This window comes from Paramisgurnus dabryanus, chromosome 20 (assembly GCF_030506205.2).
Source record: "Paramisgurnus dabryanus chromosome 20, PD_genome_1.1, whole genome shotgun sequence".
Taxonomy (NCBI): domain Eukaryota; kingdom Metazoa; phylum Chordata; class Actinopteri; order Cypriniformes; family Cobitidae; genus Paramisgurnus; species Paramisgurnus dabryanus.
The window spans coordinates 32,057,545-32,076,812 of NC_133356.1; the positions used below are offsets into that span (position 1 = coordinate 32,057,545).

The 19,268-nt window shown below is 37.0% G+C and overlaps 1 protein-coding gene and 3 long non-coding RNA genes across 4 annotated transcripts; all 4 read right to left on the bottom strand.

The window, feature by feature from the left end:
- Nucleotides 1-349: 349 nt before the first annotated feature.
- On the bottom strand, nt 350-1,324 carry LOC135730450 (uncharacterized). Its single transcript, XR_010525975.1, has 3 exons — nt 1,197-1,324; nt 1,003-1,092; nt 350-426 (listed from the first exon to the last, which is right to left on the bottom strand). It is a non-coding gene; the product is annotated as an uncharacterized lncRNA (long non-coding RNA).
- Nucleotides 1,325-1,424: 100 nt separating this feature from the next.
- Nucleotides 1,425-9,959, bottom strand: LOC135737604 (uncharacterized). The gene is made up of 9 exons (XM_065255386.1): nt 9,914-9,959; nt 5,412-5,582; nt 4,943-5,046; nt 3,165-4,227; nt 2,898-2,998; nt 2,670-2,720; nt 2,168-2,549; nt 1,893-2,069; nt 1,425-1,558 (listed from the first exon to the last, which is right to left on the bottom strand). Exons 1-9 carry the CDS (start codon nt 9,957-9,959, stop codon nt 1,425-1,427), a joined length of 2,229 nt encoding a protein of 742 aa, XP_065111458.1.
- Nucleotides 9,960-10,836: 877 nt separating this feature from the next.
- LOC135730445 (uncharacterized) lies at nt 10,837-12,417 on the bottom strand. Its single transcript, XR_010525974.2, has 3 exons — nt 12,151-12,417; nt 11,881-12,046; nt 10,837-11,453 (listed from the first exon to the last, which is right to left on the bottom strand). It is a non-coding gene; the product is annotated as an uncharacterized lncRNA (long non-coding RNA).
- A 4,552-nt stretch (nt 12,418-16,969) lies between these two features.
- Nucleotides 16,970-19,268, bottom strand: LOC135730438 (uncharacterized). Its single transcript, XR_010525973.2, has 4 exons — nt 18,997-19,268; nt 18,549-18,701; nt 17,578-17,746; nt 16,970-16,995 (listed from the first exon to the last, which is right to left on the bottom strand). It is a non-coding gene; the product is annotated as an uncharacterized lncRNA (long non-coding RNA).

A 19,268-nucleotide genomic window follows, 5' to 3' on the forward strand; every position in this document is an offset into this window, starting at 1 on the left:
CTACGTTAACTCCCAGTATTTTATACCAAGGTCAAGCGTTTGATATTGCATATGAAAAACATGTACATAAGTAACCCAAGTTAATCAGTTTGATCAAATAAAAAAGTAAAAAAGCAAATTAAAACATCTGCTAAAGAAAAGTATTCCATATTCAATTCAATTTTATTTATATACTGTAGCACTTTTCACAATTGTTTATTATGTCAAAGCAGCTTTACATTAATAAACCTGACTCCCTAAACTTCTAGGAGAAAAACCCTAGAGAGAGAGCCAGACATAGATGACATACTATATATTAGATTATACAACTTTAAAATATAAAAACATTAAGAATTAAAAAAAAAAAATTTTCAAGGATGAGACAGGATCTGCATCAGACATTCAGCCAGCGGTCTGTGGTCATGACGACTGAGGCTGAAATAAAACCTGAAGATGAGAAAGAAAGGAAATGTCAACATTTAATTTTTAGTCATCATATTTATAGTATATCTAGAACCTTAAAGCCACAATATCAGTGGCGGCTCGTGACTGCTCATCCGAGGGACGCTAATTAAAAATAAGTCTTCGGAGTGTCGTGTGTTTTGCATTTTTAAAATATTTGTTTGTTGCGTCATGTGAACCATGTGCATCATGTGTTTTGTCAAAATAAGTGCCTGCTGCACACGCGTCAAAACCATTTATGATAAAAGAGACGCTCATGTTCACAAAATACACGCAGGACACTCCCTTAACAGTAAACTTTGATTACGCATGAGATTATGCGAGTATCTGGCAAACGCAAGTGTCTCTTTTATCATAAACCCTTGCACATAAGATCTCTCGACATGCAGAACACATATTTTAAAATTACGAACCACACACATGACGGGCTACATAAACGTTGTGACGAACTTGAACTTCGCATCAAGAGCCTTCGGAAAAAAGAAGTCACCGGCCGCCAGTGCACAATATGTATGATTTTTGTAATAAAATATACAAAGATAAATGAAGTTGTGTACTTACATTATGCAGAAAGTGTGCAAAAATGTGTTACTCCTGAGAAATTGTGGCCCTTTTAATGTCTGTGCTATTCTCGCTTTCTGGTTATAGAAACTAGAGAGACACAAGAGGACAAATGCAGAAGTGTTGGTTAAACAACATCTAACACACGACTGTTAACTTATTCATTATAATGCCATAAAGTATTAATTAATTACCTTATTTATCCGTAAACATGATTAGCAAACTCCATATGTCTCAGGATGATGAAAACAGCATCTCCAATCATTCCCCTCTCCTTCAGTCATTCAGCTTCATCCTTTTTATTTTCTGTGGATAGTGCCCTGTAGTGATGAAAATGTACATTTAAAACAATCTTACTATACAACTAACTACACAAAATAAAAAGCATGTAATCTGCAAAATGTAGTTTCCTAATTGGTCTGTTACCTCATTTTGTATACGAGTAGCTCTTCTTCATCAGACTCAGTTTTAAACCAGTCATGATCTAAGATCTGCTTGAGCGTCGGACGATCACTTGGATTCAGGGCCAGGCAACCACTTAACAGATCACAGATTTCTGTACAAGATTTAGGAGAGAGCTGGTTAGTCATCATGACACACAAATGGCAATAATGATCATGGCATAAAGAGACGCTTTTGTTGTCATTTAATAATACTGCAAAAAAGTCTGTCTGTCTATCATCTAAAGGGACCCTGGTCACAGACAGACAGTACCTCAGGTTAAGATGATGGCACAATGATGTAATAAATTGGCGAGCCACTAAATGACTGTTTAGCTAAACACAATAAAATCTAACATCTTGCCAGACAGACCGTATCCTCTGATAATATTTATTGTGGATTTGATCAAAGGCTTTGTGTGTGCATGTTGATCAGTCATTTTCACTCACCCTTTGATAAATCCTTCTCAGTTGTCTCCAGATTCCCGGAATTAAACTCGTTTAAAGGACAGGGGAAAGATCCAAGCACCATGAAGTACAGCATAGTACCTATGGCCCAGACGTTTGCTGGCACGGCGTGGAATTTCTTAGCCGTTTCGATCTCAAGCGGGGTGCAACATGGAGCTCCTGTACACAAAACATCATGTTGAGTCGTTTTGTAAAAGATGACCCTGCAATAACAACAGGTTTCAATACTCTGCTATATTAGTTTTTTTTTAGCTCACCCATAAAGTCACGGGAATCATATGCCTCATGCGTCAGATAATGTCCAAGCCCAAAGTCAATTAACTTCAGGCTCATTGTTGATTGCTGCACCAAGAAGTTTCCGGGATGGATGTCGGTATGGAAAACTCCACAATCCAGACAGTGTTTCACTGCCAGTACTGCCTGACGCATGAGATGTCTTGCTGTATTTTCACTTAGTTTTTCTTCAAGAAGAACAAATAGCAACAAGGATTCGCTGTGCAGTGGGTACTCCAACACGAGCGTGTAAAAGTGTTTAGTCTCGTACCAGTCATACATCTGTATGACATTGGTGCATGAGGGCGCATCTCTTAACTTAAGCATCAGCGCCACTTCTGTAATAAGTGGTTTGGGGGATCCAGGCTGGAGAAAAAATGGTCAACAAATTACAATTAGATAAAACAAATATCTTGTATTGGTGCGTAATTGCTATACTGTCTATTTTCTGTTTAGTTCACTTCATCAAATTTTATGACAACTTACAATCTGAAGAGTCCTTTCATTCTTTCGTTTGATTATTCGCTTGATGGCAACCTGTAAAGAGAAAAACAACAAAAGTTAATTTCTCTTGAGCTGACTGAAGCGGCTCACCTGACACTGCACACATAACTTTAAGGTTTGAGAATCTACAAACTTTAAAACATGGTTTAGATCAAGTGGACATACAAATTTCAGCAAACATTGTGTTTGATATAAATACGAGTGCATTACCTCACTGCCATCCGATTTACGGATCCCTTTGTACACTATGGCACAGCCACCGCACCCAAGCACTTCATCCTCCAAGCGTTGATATTTAGAATCAAAAGTGTCTGAAAAACACACAGAAAAATGATGAGGTGACAGTACATGTTAACACTCATATACTCACAGATGAAAGGTACAGCATACATTTCCAGGTACAGAAGAATATGATGAAGAAACCATTTCACATATTGGTGCAACCCACCGTAGGAGTAATGAAGTCAGTACACTCACCTTTAGGCACTGACGGATCAGCTGGTTTCTTCTTGCTTGGCGGTTCAGAAGCTTGTTGAACAACATTTATAACTTTTGGCCTGACAACTTTATCATCTTCTGACAAGGGATTTCTGGGATTTTCAAGGGCTTTTGCCCCAGGATTTCCTTCTTCTTTTGGTCCAGGATTTTTAGTTATTTTTGCATTAAAAAACCAAGGAAGTCTGAGATTTCCAAAAGCTTTTGGCCTGGGATTTTTACCACCTTTTGCCTCAGGATTTCCAACATCTTTTGACCCAGGATTTTTAGCTTTATTTGGGTCGGGATTTCCGCCACCTTTTAACCCAATATTCTCTGGAATGGCACCTATCTTCTGTAGCCTCCCATTAGCTGCAGTGATGCCACCAAAACTGGCCAAATCCGCACCATCCATGGCATCAGGAATAGCTGGATCGGCATCTTTTTTCACTTTACTCTTCCCTTTTTTTCCGCAAGGGTTGTGAAATGAGCGGCTCTTTGATGCCTTTTGTTTGTGTTTCTTTAAGCCAACACTCTTCGATTGACAATCTGCCAGATCAACAACTTCCCTGGCATCAGGGATAGCTGTATCGGCCTCAATCTGTGAAGTCGGCATTGACTCCACTTTGCCCCTCCGGAAGCATCCAAGGAAGCGTTGCTTCAATGTCTTGCGTTTATCCGGACGAATCTTTGGTTTTGATTGGGGGCAGGCCAGATCAGGAACATCCATGCCAACAGGAATATCTGAAATGGCCTTGGGCTGTTGAGTTGGCACAACAGTCACTTTTTCTCCCTGGAGGTTAGATTTGCGGCTCTTTGAAGCCTTTTGTTTCTTTTTCTTCGGACCAACGTAGGTCTTTGACTGTGATGTCAGATCAACAACTTCCCTAACATCAGGGATAGCTGGATCCGCTTTAAGCTGTGGAGTCGGCACTGACTCCACCTTGCCCCTCCAGAGACAGTCAAAGAATGCCATTCGTTTGTCCGGTTTGATTTTAGTGTTTAATTCAGAGCTGGCCAGAACAGCATCATCCTTTAGATTAGGATTTGCTGAATCCGCATTAAGCTGTGGAGAAGACCAGAGGTGGGTCAGACAGACAAACAGACAGACAGATAAATGTTTCCAGCCATGTTTAGAAGCCATGTTTCCATCCAAGGCTTTTTAGCAAAAATGCTTTAGCGCATAAACGCAATGTCAATACCTAAAAAAAAAATTTGGAAACACTTTGTCAAAAAATAGCTTTAACGAAAATAAATGTGATGTCACATGATAGATCTTCCTCACACGCAACCTCTGAAGGGCATGACAGAAAACAAAAGGTGCTCTTATTGCAGCCTGAGACTTTCTGTTTTGATTTGCAGAGTCGATCCTCCCTATACACAGAGGGTACGCAAGCTGCACTGAACTTAAACTTAAACTGCTTTCACTTCATAAAATTTTTTAACTTTTTCTCCTCATAATCGGGTCCCTTTGGTGAAAGCAAATTTATTTTAAATTACCGAGACCACAAACATCAGACTCGACCTGGCTAAGCTTTCATTGTAAGAGCATTAGAGAAATTAGGTAGATTATTTGCTCAAGGTGAGATTTTTTTGCGATACACCAAAACGTATGTGACAATTCGCTTTCATCATTCGTGACATCACCATGGACACCATTTTAGCTCCATTTGAATAGAAAACCTTTTTTACGCATATTTACTTGGTCAATAACAAAACCTGGATGAAAACATGTTTATAAATGGACAGATAGTTGTAGTAAATGTAATGATGTAACAAACCTCTGAAGGAATCAGTGTTTCAACTTTATCATTTTTCAGGAATGGGTGCTTTACATTCTCCCATGCCTTCTTTAATGATTTAAAGAATGTATTCTTGCATTTTTCTACACCAAAAAACAAAAACAAATGATAAACTATTAGAAAATTCATTATGACAAAAGAGAATGACAAAGAACCGTTGTCAGTAATAATACTTAATAAACAAATATGTATATGTAATTGAGTATCTAATTCTTTATAAATAATTCATAACAATACAGCAATGATTATTGCATTAATAATGCTGTTAAAATATGAGTTTAAAACACACTAGAAAAACGGTTTAAACTTAATTTCTTATTGTAAGATGCTTTATTTTACTGAGTTTAATGTAATAAGATATTAGTATCTGCAAGGGCCAACAAAACTATTGAGGAACAAACATGATACAGATTTAAAGATTGTCAAGAACACAATATTTCCATCTGACCTGTGGGGCTGTTCGCCTCCTCAAATGCAGGAGTAAACTCCTTTACTCCTCCTCGTGGATGTGAACTCCCGGCATGTCTGTCTAACAAATGTCCGTTGTTCGGGACATTGTCAGGGACGGCACTCGGAAGAGCAAAATCCATTCCACCATCATCACATCTCCATCCCAACACTGCAATTCAATAAATAATGTTATGAAATGAATGCTTTAACTGAAGTGATCAATATGTGTCTAAAACTTGTCACTTATTTTAATGTATTATTTATTCAACTGTATAAAATAAATACCACATTTGCAATCATGCTGATATATATAAGACGTCATACAGTGGCAATTCTTATTTTTAATTTGGGGATAATTTATATTTATGTTAATGTCTTGTTATGAAGCTGTTGTCAGGGCATTTTAGATACATGTTTTTAAAATCTGAATTTTAGTTAAGTACTTTTGCATTTTCAAAATACAGAAAATCTCTTAGACAGCAGAAACGATAAACATCAGACAGTAACATACAGGGATGCAAACAATGACATGATGTTGTGTATTGTGTTATTGTAAATCTGATGAGACAATAACATTAACAAAGCTGTTTTAGCATACTAAACATAAGATAAAGATTGAATTTGTTTTTATATTGTGGCTTTGTCAAAATTTGGCTTTCTGTATAGCTTAAGTGATAAGTGATGTCATGTGCCAAATTAAAAGTAAAATGAGGTGTCTATCTGTTGGGGCGGTTTCCTGGACAGGGATTAGACTAGTCTGAGATTTAAATTAATTTAAGAGCTGTTCAAACTGATATGAACTTGCACTGACATATCTTAAAATACATCAGTGCCCTGTTTTGCCTCAAAATGCACACAAGTAATGTTTTTAGTAAGGCATTTTTGTTAAAACTAGTTATATTTCCTAAATAAATTAAGGCCTAGTCCTAGTTTAAGACAATCTTTTCCCAGGAAACCACCCCATAATGTGCGTGAATTTAGGGACCATCTTTAATGTAATAACGTACACGTTTCTATTTTCAATTGTATTTGACAGTTTATATTAGGGATGGCGAAAACGAAAAATTTTCTTGACCGGCCACCGAGCCTCATTAGCCGGTTGAAACCGGTTAACCGATAGTTTAAAATATGCTATGCTATTTAAAATAACAGCCATTTCTAGGTAACGTTATGTGACAAAATGACTTAATACGCACGAGCGCTTTGTTCCCACGGCTGCGTTCCCAGCAGGTATTCAGCGCCAGACACGTTGGTGACTTAGGAAATCTGTCATATCTTTGCTTTGTGAATACCTCTAAAGCCCATATACTAGTGACATAAATTACTTCCTCACGTTGATTCTCACGTTCGAATTTCCAAGACAGCTGTCGTAAGAAGAAAGTTATAAGCGAAGCAAAATTTCTCTCGTGTTTGGCATTGAAATCCTCTATGAAGGCGAGTATTTTTTTGTTTCAAACCAAATACTTTTGATAGAATATACATTTAACTTGAATTAGGTGAAGTTTGGGATTGATTGTAACATTCGCTTGTGCTTTTTTAAGATCCGCAAGTGACGTTGTTGTCAAAATGCAGAATCGCCCATTCAATCATATTGGCTTCCAAAACTTCTCCGTTTTCATCAATCCGTGCAGTATTTTTCAAAGTAATCATACAGAACGAAGGATTAGACTCTCTAGATTACATTATTGGCATAATTTTGTCAAACATATAAATAAATACATGCATGCAACATGCATGCATTTATTGATTTATGAATGATAAAAACATAATCATCAATTAATGTATTAATAATATCTGACCATTTAAATTGCTCGCCAGCATTATTAGTCAATTAAGAAATATTAAAGAAACAATGAAATGTTTCTTTAATATATAAAAATACAGCAATTTTATTTGAGAGGGCTTTGATTTCATATGGAAAGATATGCGTGGATTGATGCTCTGGGTTTCATTAATTAGTGGTTAATCAAAAATAATAACATTTTCATATATCTTTTAAAAAGATGTCATCTTAATCTTGTTGGGCTTTTAATTACCTACAATGTGGTGTTTGAATTATGCAAATAGGCCAAGAAATGAGGAAGTTATGATATTTTAAAGTGTTTGGTCAAGCGGAAGAGGTCACAGTTTTTCATAGTTTTATCGTTTTAATTGGGTACAAAACGGCCCCCTAATTTTCGAGATAAAAAATTCCATAACTTTCTTAATAATTATCCGATTTTAATAATTTAAAAACCATGTTAAAGTTCTTTTTATTATCTATCATATGGTTATAATTATATATGAATTTTCTAGTATTTATATTTTTTTGTCACATACCTACCATTTCGAGCCGCGCCTGCAATTTCGCTACTTGCATCTCTCTGCGCTCTGCCTCCGGCTCACACACACACACAGACCTCACAACACTTTTTAAATCCCCTACAGCGCGAAACATAAGTCCCGCAAACGCAGCGCCGTGCTTAGTTTCGAAATAGTTTAGGTACTAGGTGATCGCGTTGAACTTGAAAATAAAGGCGTTTGTGAAGCTCATTTGAAAATTGCCGCGGCTCATTTAAGAAAATGACAGCTCAGAAGAGACTGCGCTTTAGTTTGGGGTAGTAATAATAAAGACATAGGATGATCATCATCACCTTTCCTGTTACCACTGAAATACAGATGTAATGTATTTCCAAATCTAAACCCATCTTATGCGGAATGTTGCCTAATAGACTGCAACACGATAAAACCAATGGATTAAACGGGCACCTTCAGAATGTGTAAAAGACGCACCGGCCAAAGCAGGTCTCGCACTGTGTTTGTTCTAGAACAAATGCAGCAAAGATATTTAATGCTTGTATGAGGCATATGGGCCTACGCTGAGTTTTATTTATTTATGATGAGGTGCGTTCTAATTAACAATGCAATGCAAGTGAACGCGCCGTGCCGGCGCCTTCATGCACGGACCGGTTATTATATTCTCTGCTATATTTGCTTTTTATTTATTAAATACATGCATTTGGTTGATGAAACATTTAAAATTAAGATACAATTTATACAAAACGAAATTCACTTTAAAGAAATGCTTTCTACAAAGCAAAACTTAATAAAGTGGTAAAAATCATGGCTGAGGATTTACAGAAACAAAACTTACTCTGCACTTTACTGTTAGCCTAAAAGACATAAATGTTAATAATTTGGAACAAAACCAGGAGAGACTTTAATTTTAACTATTTTATTGCTGTATTTTATTTACTATTCGAATAAAGGATTTTATCAAAAAATAGCCTGTAGCATTTACTTTTCGCAAACATTGTGAGCATGCGAAACCAAACGCAGTGACCTCGCGCCAAATGTTTTTTTATTGGTTTATAAAGTACAAAAAGGCCAGTTATGAAAAACTGAGTGTGAGGGATTTGTTCACCTCACACAAAATGATCTTGGAAAGAAAGAGATGACTAACTGTAGTAGGGTTTAGTCCACTGTCTATAATAGCCTAATTTACAGATCCCTTTTTTTAACCGACAACCGACAACTTTGACCGGTTAACGTTGATACGGTCAACCATCGGTCAAACGGTCATCGGTTAACATCCCTAGTTTATATTAATAAATAAAAAATAAAAGTGTACATTATAGCTGACAACCATATGAACACAGTTGGGTTTGTAACTGTATGTTGACTAAAAGTCATTTCATTTAAATGCTATAAAAAGTAGAAACGTGTATATTAAGGAGTAACTTTAGAGACGGTCCCTAAATTCACCACTATCAACTTGCCAGTTACGACCGAATCCCTGATCCAAGTAAAACGTAATTTGTTCATCCCCTAATTTACCAAAATATACCTCTGCTGTCTTCAAACAATACAACCCGTTCATATATATATATATATATATATATATTTATACAAAAAATAAAACTTTTGTTAACTTGAGATAACGAGAAATTAAGTTGTGATCATGAGAAAACAAGCAAGCAAAAATACAAATAGTACAACCTCGGCTTCCGTAATTGAACATCACATTTGCAGTCTGAATAACAACAGTCGTATGCACTGCTAACTATTTATTATGTTATACATCACTTATGAAAATTAAACATGGTTTTACTACAGTTACATCTAACAAAACATGGTTAACGGTACTGTAGTAAAACCATTGTTACCACAACATAACCATGGTTTTGCTAATAGTACTCAATACACCAATAAACATGGTTACTACACTTTTACCACATAAAAACCATAACTTAGTTAATTTTCGTGAGGGATATTAAAAAACAAGGCCTCATACGGCGTAATTCTTATCTTAAATTGCGGGGATGTTTTATTAATTTTGGTCGCTTTTTTAAATTAATGGAGTCAGAATTTGTCTGCGTATTCTGCTGGTCAAGAAAAACGGCGGGTGAAATGTCAAGTTCACGAGCACCACCTGGTGTGTCTACATGTACACGTGCATTAACAACACAATAACTGTATGTAAACTTATCAACAGACTTTTTGATTTAACTTGCATCTTACCTCTTTGGCGTTTCGCCTCAGTACGTGTTGGATAAACATCCACCATCTCCTCCTCGTCATCCTCCTCTCCTCCACATGGATTTAAACCACCGGCAGCGCGCCCGAATTTTGACGAAAGTCCGATATCAAGGACATAGTCAAAGTTCGGCACAGCATTCGGCAAAAAAAATCCATGTTCTCGACATCTGTTCTTTCCGGTGTTACAGGACGAAACATGATGTCAGAAAATAACTGCAGACTTAACTGTGCTTAGACTCGGTTCACAGAGGGTTGAAATCTAAGTAAACTGTCCTCCGTACACAGTGCGTCAAGCAGTTTAAAGTTGCGAACTTTTTGAAAGTCTGCAAATTCACTTGGTAATCTGTACAGTAGCGTTCAGATCAGTCAAATGATAGCGGTTTCTTCTGGTTCAGCTTTGTATAGGCACCGAGTGTGATGTCATAATGGTTCCATGACAACGACGCGTTCTACAGTATGGTTGTCATGGAGTTTAATGACTCTGTTCTGTTTACGGTTCAACTGTGATGAGTTTTTTATATATATTTATTTGTATGTCCCTTGTGTTGTTTAATTAAAACAATTTACAACTTTTGGACTTTTTATTGTAGATATATATGAATATCCTATCAAAACTCTTTAATATGTCTTACTTAATGCTTATTACTACTTTTTAAAATGTATTTTACAGTGTGTATAGATGCTATTTTGTATTAATATATTTAGACTTATCATGTTATTCATTTACAACCTCTAGATGGCACTATGTTATTTACCAGTAATGTTAAAAGAAAAAGAGTATTAGTCGAGAGTAAAACACAGACATGCTCAGATTGTATGGAGATTTTATTTAAATCATCAAAAGCATCAAAGGTCATATATTTTAATGCATGATACATACAAAAGGTTTTTTAATTGCTCCTTCACGCATATCAAATAGTTAAACATTGGCAGTCAGTCAATAACAGACATTAAGTAAGATTATAATCCCTCATCCCTTACAGCAGTTAAAGCATCAACAGAGTTACATATTGCTGGGTTTACTGCAGGGTTAAATTCACTAAACACTATAATTCCCAAAAACATTAAAGGACATTTGACATGTTGACTCATGAAGAACCACCACAGAGACTAAAGGGTCATGGTGGTGGACAAAATACTGAATGAGATGAGAGGAAAAGATCTTAAAAAATGTTTCCACTACCAAAATAATTTTTTCTGCCCCCAAACCAATTTTATGCAACAATCTCCTATCTTTGGTCAGATAACATGAAGCCTAAATTAACCTCCTAAGATCGAGCTTTGGTTTGTCTTTTTTTTTCAGATTTCTACCAGCTATTTTGGGGATCCAATAAATATAATAACCAAATATTTTTCTTTGAACATGAAGCAGTGTATTTGTCCATGTTTGTGTATAAGAGGTTCCAGTTACACAGAATTAAGTATTATGGTGCAAACAACAAAAACATTGATGTCCACATACGTGACATCCAGGTCTTAGGAGGTTAAATGTGGCATAATACAACTATAAATAGAGATAGACCTTATTAATTTTTTTTACCTTATTAAAGATATCAAGATTATATTTTTTACATTATAGACCATTTCAAAAGATGTAAACAATACTGGTCCAGAAGCACTTCCTTTTTCAGTTTGTGACTGTTTTTTTAATTTCACACACAGATCATTATCTTTAAGATGTTTGTTTAACTTTTTGACTCCGTTCTATGTTGGTTCTGTTGGTTGTATTTTATCCCAACTTTTATTTAGTGTTAAAAAACTGAAACAGGAAGTTCTTCTGGACAAGTGTTGTTTACATCTTTTGAAATGGTCTATAGATTTTATGTAGAAATCTCTCAAACTTGCTTCACTGATACTCTAAACTTTATTGAACATCTACACACAGTTTAAGAATTATCTTCATTCACTGTTATATTTACCTTTAAGCTAAAGAAGACTGTACCATATACCATTAATCTATATAAAGCACTGTACCATACCACCAAAAATATGTTGAAGTCATACTTTCTATTAATGCTATTCATTTTTATCACCACCAGGTGGCGACTGTAGATCAATCATGCAGTTATTGTTTCATTTCTCTGCAAAGGTTTGAGTGGAGATGAGCACGTGGACCTGTGTGATAATAATAAGAGATTATTCAAAGACATATCACAATGATGATTGTGTATTTTGGTATAGGGATGAACATTCCCTACTGAAAAACAGCTAAAACCAACCTAAGTTGACCTGGTCTCCCAGTTTGGTTTTAGCTGGTGTAGCAGGCTGGTTTTAGAGAGGTTTTTAGAGTCCACTTTTAGCTGTTCAGATCGAAAAACCAGCTTTACCAGGCTGAAAGCTTAGAAGAGTGGTCTTAGCTGGTTTACGCTGGTGCTCCACGCCTGGCAAAGCTGCATACATCTGGTTTCAGTTTCTGTGAGCTTTTATCCAAACAAAAAATGTGCACCTGGAGAATCCAAATAGACACATGATAACAACATAAGAAAGAGCACTACATACTACATGACTATCAATTCAAAACTTATCTGCACACAAAAGCACAAAACTATTTCAGAAAAAAAAAAAAATTGTACATTATAACAATATACTTGTTATGTTGAATGTGCTCGCTCGGGATTGGACTCCAGACTCCAGTCATTATCTGTGTCAGTTGAAGGCCTATAAAAAATACTAACATACATTTGGCTATTGTGTTGGACTTGATGAGACAATTTCCAGTGCACTTATGTATTGCTGTTCTTGTGTTGCCATAATTGCTTCTATTGTTTACCTCACTTGTAAGTCGCTTTGGACAAAAGCGTCTGCTAAATGACAAAATGTAAATGTAATGTAAAAGTATTTTACATCGCAATGAGAAAACACACACACGCATACGCGCGCAAACGCTTTATAATTACAAATGCTTATGTTTGCCAAATAACTTATGCTTATAATGCTCAACATTGCTGGTAATTCCACCCCATTGCTGGTAATATCTTACTTTCTTGTGTTTATATATTTTATGCATCAGATTCATAAATATGCATTTACATAACATGATGTCATAGAAAAATGAACCCATATAAAACTCGTGCCTTAACGTTAGTCATCTCCACTGTTAATTTTATGATCAAAAACAATATGAAACAAAAAAAACTGTAAATACATGAACAACATAACAAGACAAACTAACTGTATCTAAACAGCACCTTTACTGGTCGATGCATCTCTGGCTCTCACACTCTCAACAACAAAAAATAATCTGCAGTCGACGATCCACAATGAAGATGTTTATATCTAACCTCTGGAGAAATCTTTATCATATCTTTAGGCTCTGAGCCAGGGGTGTCAAACATACGGCCTGCCCGCGTGATGATTTATACAGTATTATTAAATATTAAATACATATAATACCTTATATACCTTAATTACGGTGTTCCCCTCTGTGCGGTCACACAGGAGGTGAATCACAGTTTTGTCCACCCCACGCTTTACGGTCAACCATCAGCACAGCCGGAAACCTGGCCCGATGAGCCTCGCCACCGACCCATGGGACCACTTGCTCCACCCCTGGCAGCCTTGAGGCACAGTCCACAGGAAACCACCTCTGTCACCATGGTGTACTAACCGTAGGGCTGGACAATAATTCAATATCAATATATCTCGCGGTATAAAAATTGTTCGGTAACTGTGATATAGTTTCTAAACGCATTTCCGATATTTCAATATACATTGCGACGGCCTGTGGCCGTTCACATGTCACGTGTAAAAACGCAGGTTAAACGCAGGTCAAGGCGCAACTTCCTTATTAAACCCGTGGCGTAGTTATGCACCCATGAGCCGCAATCTCCGGGACGATGAGCAAATGGAATGTGGATTTAAACCGGTACCTCGCGCCAAATCATATCATTGTCACCATGCGATCAATTGATCTATTCAGGAGTGTTTGCTCTGAGAAGAGCTGTTACTCAGAAGTAAGAGAAGGAGGTGATGACACCATATAGGGAGGGAGAACAGGAGATGTAATGCAAACAAACTAAATTACTAGTGAGAAAAAATAGGCTTAAGCCATAAGGTGCCATGGTTAAAAAAAGGGTGAAGAAGAGGAGAAAAGATAAGTATGTATGCTGCTGTGTCACCTGGTTATGAGTAATATGTATAATATAATTAAATGTCTAGTATCAAATACAGTATATGACTATCTAGCTTGCTAAGCAATTACAAGTAGATCAGTAATTTTTATTTTTCTAACAGTAAGTAACATTAAATACTACCATTGAAAAGTTTTAGGGTCACATTGACTTTTAATTGACTGATTAATATTTTTCCACATTACTATAATAGCAAATTTATATCAAAACTATGGATTAACACAGGTGGAACTATGAAAGTCAATACTGTGACTAAATAAATCCATAATAAATCAAAACACAACCTGGTGGCAAAAAAACATAATAGTTTATAAATGTAAAATAAATAATTGTGCTTTTTAATGTTAAAATAGCTCTTCCTCCCTTCTATGAGATGTCGATCTCAAAAATGGCCCCAAGCCTATTTGAGTTTGAGACCCCTGCATTACAGCATTTAACACTGAGTGAGATTCAGGGTGCACCTATAATATTATTAAGCTGAGCCTGAAAGTCTGTTTTACTGGACAGTGATATCACTTTTTTTGTATGAAGACTTAACACGTATTAAAGGTGAACATTAATATATTTATCCCCTTTTTATTTTAAATATGATATAGTTTTATAGGAGAAGGTTTTATTGGCAAATTACTTTTTTCAGAGGTTTGTTTTTGGTTCAGACATCCATTGCAGGCATCCTTGGCAGTTTTTCCTGAGGTATTTTTTATATGCATACCGTTATCGGATCTATGCCGCATCGTACGAAATTAAGAAGTATATCATGATAAAAATTTTGGCCATATCGTCCAGCCCTAACTAACCGGACACACCGCAGATGTGACGTACCTAAAACACACATCGGAGTGAGAGAGAGAGAGATCAGACATCAATCACAGATCAGCATTCATCTATGTTAAAGAGATAGTTCACCCAAAAAATAACATTTTGTCATTGTTTACTCACTGTTATGTTGTTATAAACCCGTATAAATGTCTTTGTTCTGATGAATACAAGGGAAGATATTTTGAGGAATGTTTGTAACCAAACCATTCGTGGACCCCATTGACTTCCATAGTAAGAAAAAAGAATATTATGGAAGTAAATGGGGTACACAAACGGTTTGGTAACAAACATTTCTCAAAATATCTTCCTTTGTGTTCATTAGAAATTTATACAGGTTTGTAACAACATGAGAGTGAGTGAATGATAACAGAATTTTCATTTTTAGGCGAACTATCCCTTCAAGTAATCAATACTGATGTATTTATCACTATAATAACAGGTGTGAAGAGACTAAGCCTTACCCGGATGTGGGGATGCCACCTCTAACGAAGCCGAGTGGCTCGGGGGTAAAACCACATCCGGTCTGACTTTAGGCAGCGGCCTTTGAATGATGCCCTTGATGTCCTTGTAAATTTGGACGGCCATAAAGAGGCCTCTCTCGCTGTCCTCCTTCAGCCAGGGGATGTCTGCAGATGGGATGCTATTGGATTCTTCCCTCAGCCGCAACCAGCCTTCCAGCTCCACCTGCAACACATCACATTTAGTTATTTATTTTCCATAATATGGTGGTGGATGCTTTAACATGGCTTGTGTATGTTGTGATTTTACACTTACAGAATAGTCACTCTGTGGCAAGGTGGTGGCAGACGCAGTCTGGCTGTTTGAGGTCGATGATGACTCCTCTGGGCGAGCATCAGGGGGAGACTAAACAGCCTTGCTGGTGGAGGACAGCAGGGGCTTCTTGTGCTTGCTGCGCTTTGCCTTCTTGCTCGTTTACGCAAAGGAGTCTGTTCAGGATGCCTTGCAGTTGCTGGCACGCTGGTGGAGAGCGGCAGCTGTTCGGGACTCCTGACGGACACAGGCTGGCTGGTGGAGATGGGCAAGAAGACTGTGTCGTCCAGAGCGTCATCGGACCATGACAACTGGGAGGTGGCAGCGGCTGCAGGGAAGCTTGATTTATTTAATCATTATTTATTTAACACACCACACTTCTTAACTACTTTATTTACATTTCCTTGCATTTGTACATACATACTTGTACATACCATCTTGTATTTTGTCTTTAAAAAATATATATTTTCTTTTTTTGATCTATTTTTTTGCATATTGTGTATTTTATTAATTCTAATTGTATTATTTTATAGTCTGTATCCTGTCACACTTATTCTGTGCTCTAGAAGCTCACCAAAACAAATTCCTTGTATGTGCAAACATACCTGGCAATAAAGCTCTGACTGATCCTGGTTCTCTTCTTGAAGAGCTGGAAGTGGCGGCAGGAAGATTGGAATCCGGTGGAGGCTTCTGTGAATTACAGGGAAGTTTTAGATTTGAGGTTTGTCTTAACCTAGCATGTGTTTAGTAACAATCACGGCTGTTTAAAGTCACCGTAACCTACCTCTCTATCGAGAATGTAGCGCCTGAAGCACTTCTGGGACTTGGTGGTGATGTCCTTCTCCTTCATCACCAGCCACTGCTTTGTAGAGGTGTACGCCTCCTGCGCCATTTTCTCTCTTGGCCGGTCCCAGCTTGTGCAGGCTGTACCACTGCCGCATCTCGAGGAAAGTGAACGACCTGAAGCGGTCCTGCCCATAAATTGCCCTGTCCACGTTGACCTCGAGGTAGCAGGAGACCGGAGGGAACAGCTGCACATACCTCAGGAGGAGGTCCTTCACCCTCCGGTCATTAATGGTTTTATTTTTTGAGATGCTGGCATTCTTTTACATGCAGATCAATGATACTGAAATGTCATATAATATAATTAATTTATGGAAAAAGGAATTATGAAAAATGTTGATTCTGTTTTGTGCAACACACTCACTACTTAATGTAGCCAACATCATTCTCGACCAGCCATTTAAAGCTTTGGCCATTGTATTTTCCAAAGGTCAAATGAAGCTGACCGAGATACTGCTCCTCTGATGGAGTCCAGGGTGAAGTGCCGACATCTCTTTTTAGCTGAAGACACAGACATTTTAATGACAAGCACAAAAACATCATATGCTGCAGTGGAAACATAGGGTGGAAACCAACCCATCCTCACCCCATTTCGTCAATATTTGACGACACTTGACCATTCGTCATATGTTGACGTGAAGGGTATACCTTTCGCGTCATTTTTTGACGAACTGGGGACTTCAATACTATTACGTCCGTTGCATTCTCTTTCCTATTTTATTACCATTTGCGCGTCGGTTTAGGGTTAGATTACGCGAAATTAAACAGTGTACGCGAAATTAAACAGTGTACGCGAAATTAAACAGTTGTCACCTGGCGTTGGGGTTAGAGTTAGGTTTGGGTAGGGATGTCATTATGTAAATCTAACCCTAAACCGACGCGCAAATGGTAATAAAATAGGAAAGAGAATGCAACGGACGTAATATTGAAGTCCCCAGTTCGTCAAAAAATGACGCGAAAGGTATACCCTTCACGTCAACATATGACGAATGGTCAAGTGTCATCAAATATTGACGAAATGGGGTGAGGATGGGTTGTGGAAACACATCAACTGCCCTAGTGCCAAGATATATGTAGATATACCTTCCTCACAAGCCGTCTTTTGGTCCTCGACTGTTGTCTTTTTGAAGCACGTGTTTCGATTCGCCAGTGCCTTGGCCTCCTTTGTTGCCCTAAGAAGGCATTGTTGCCTATTTTTTGGCACACTTATGTCAATAAAGCTTAGCTTGGGCAGCAATGGATCCATCTTCTCCTGAAGGAAACAGCCTGTTATAATCATCATGATGATAAAAAATTATTCTTACCATGACAAATACAGAAGGTCATGATTTAGGTTATGGGTTTTACAGTGAGCGAATTTGAATATCTGTGTACACATTATAAATGCACAAAGTCAGGTGAAAAGTTAAATTCTAGGCTATTTATTGGGCAAATAAACATTTATGATACTTATTTCCCCCACTGTACAGTATTTTACATGAGGTGATATATAGAGATTTATAGGCTTTTGGTCATAGTTGCAATTAAAAATAAAAAGTAATATTGAAAAGAACTTGATTTGGCCATTACCACAGATCAAGCTATTATTTTAGCCCATTCTTATGTAAATTAACCAAATGTTATTATAGTAAAAGTGTAATAAACAAGTTTTTTGGTGAAATGAATGTCATTTGTATGACCAGAGTGTTACTACAAATACCACGAAAATTAACCATGGTTTTACTACAATTAAAACCAAAAAAACATGGTTACTGTAGTAAAACCATGGATACCACAAAATAACCATAGGTTTGACAACCATGTTTTTCAAAAACCATAGTTACACCACGGTTACTGTAGTAAAACCATGGTTTTGCTGATAGTAATTAATACACCTAAATAACATGGTTACTACACTTTTACCACAATATGTGAATGTGTAACGATCTTGATACCGGACGCTTCGTTGTCACGTATCAACGAATAAATAGTTAAATCACGTAAATTTAAGCTTGTACTTTGACATAATATTATCGTATTTCTCTGTTTTTACATGATAGTATATCATTTCTTACCTTCCAATTATCAATTCTATTTCCAACCAGTTAGTCGGAAGGTGGACGTAGACGGTTCGGCTCTCTGATTGGCCTAGAGTCTACAGTGAACGTACACTCTGGGCCAATGACGGGCCATAATTGTCTACGTTGAACGTAGACTTTTGCACTTCGCTAAAAAAGAAAAAAAAAGTAGAAAAAGGTGAAAAATAGGATTAAAAAAGGTGCAAGCACGAAAAATACATCTTATTGAAATACATTATGTTGATGGTCGTTCTAAGTGACAAGAAAAAAAAGTGAAATTCGTGATTCAATTACGTGACTATGTCAAGACCTGCCTAATTTAAGCTAAAACTCAAGATTCATGTTCTGAGCTTGTTTTTGCGATCAGTACACTGGAGTGGGAAGAATTAAATGAAACGCAGACGGAAGGCATAATATGAATGTCAGTAAGTGCTAACTTACTTACATATCACGGTTCTGATCATTTCGGACGAATCCAAGAAACACCAGAATACATTGCAACGTATAAGGGTCCACTCTTTAAGACGCATCCCACATTTTAATCCAAAACAACGAAAAAAATAAGAAAAAAATCCTGAAAGATCCGCGCTTCCGGTTAGTATGATCGATCATGTTTATTTTCAAAAAAATATCGATTCTTAGCAAAGTCACGTCTTTCTGCTCTGCGTTGGAATCTTCCGAGCAAAACTGCGCCTTACTGTTTTGTCCAATCAGATA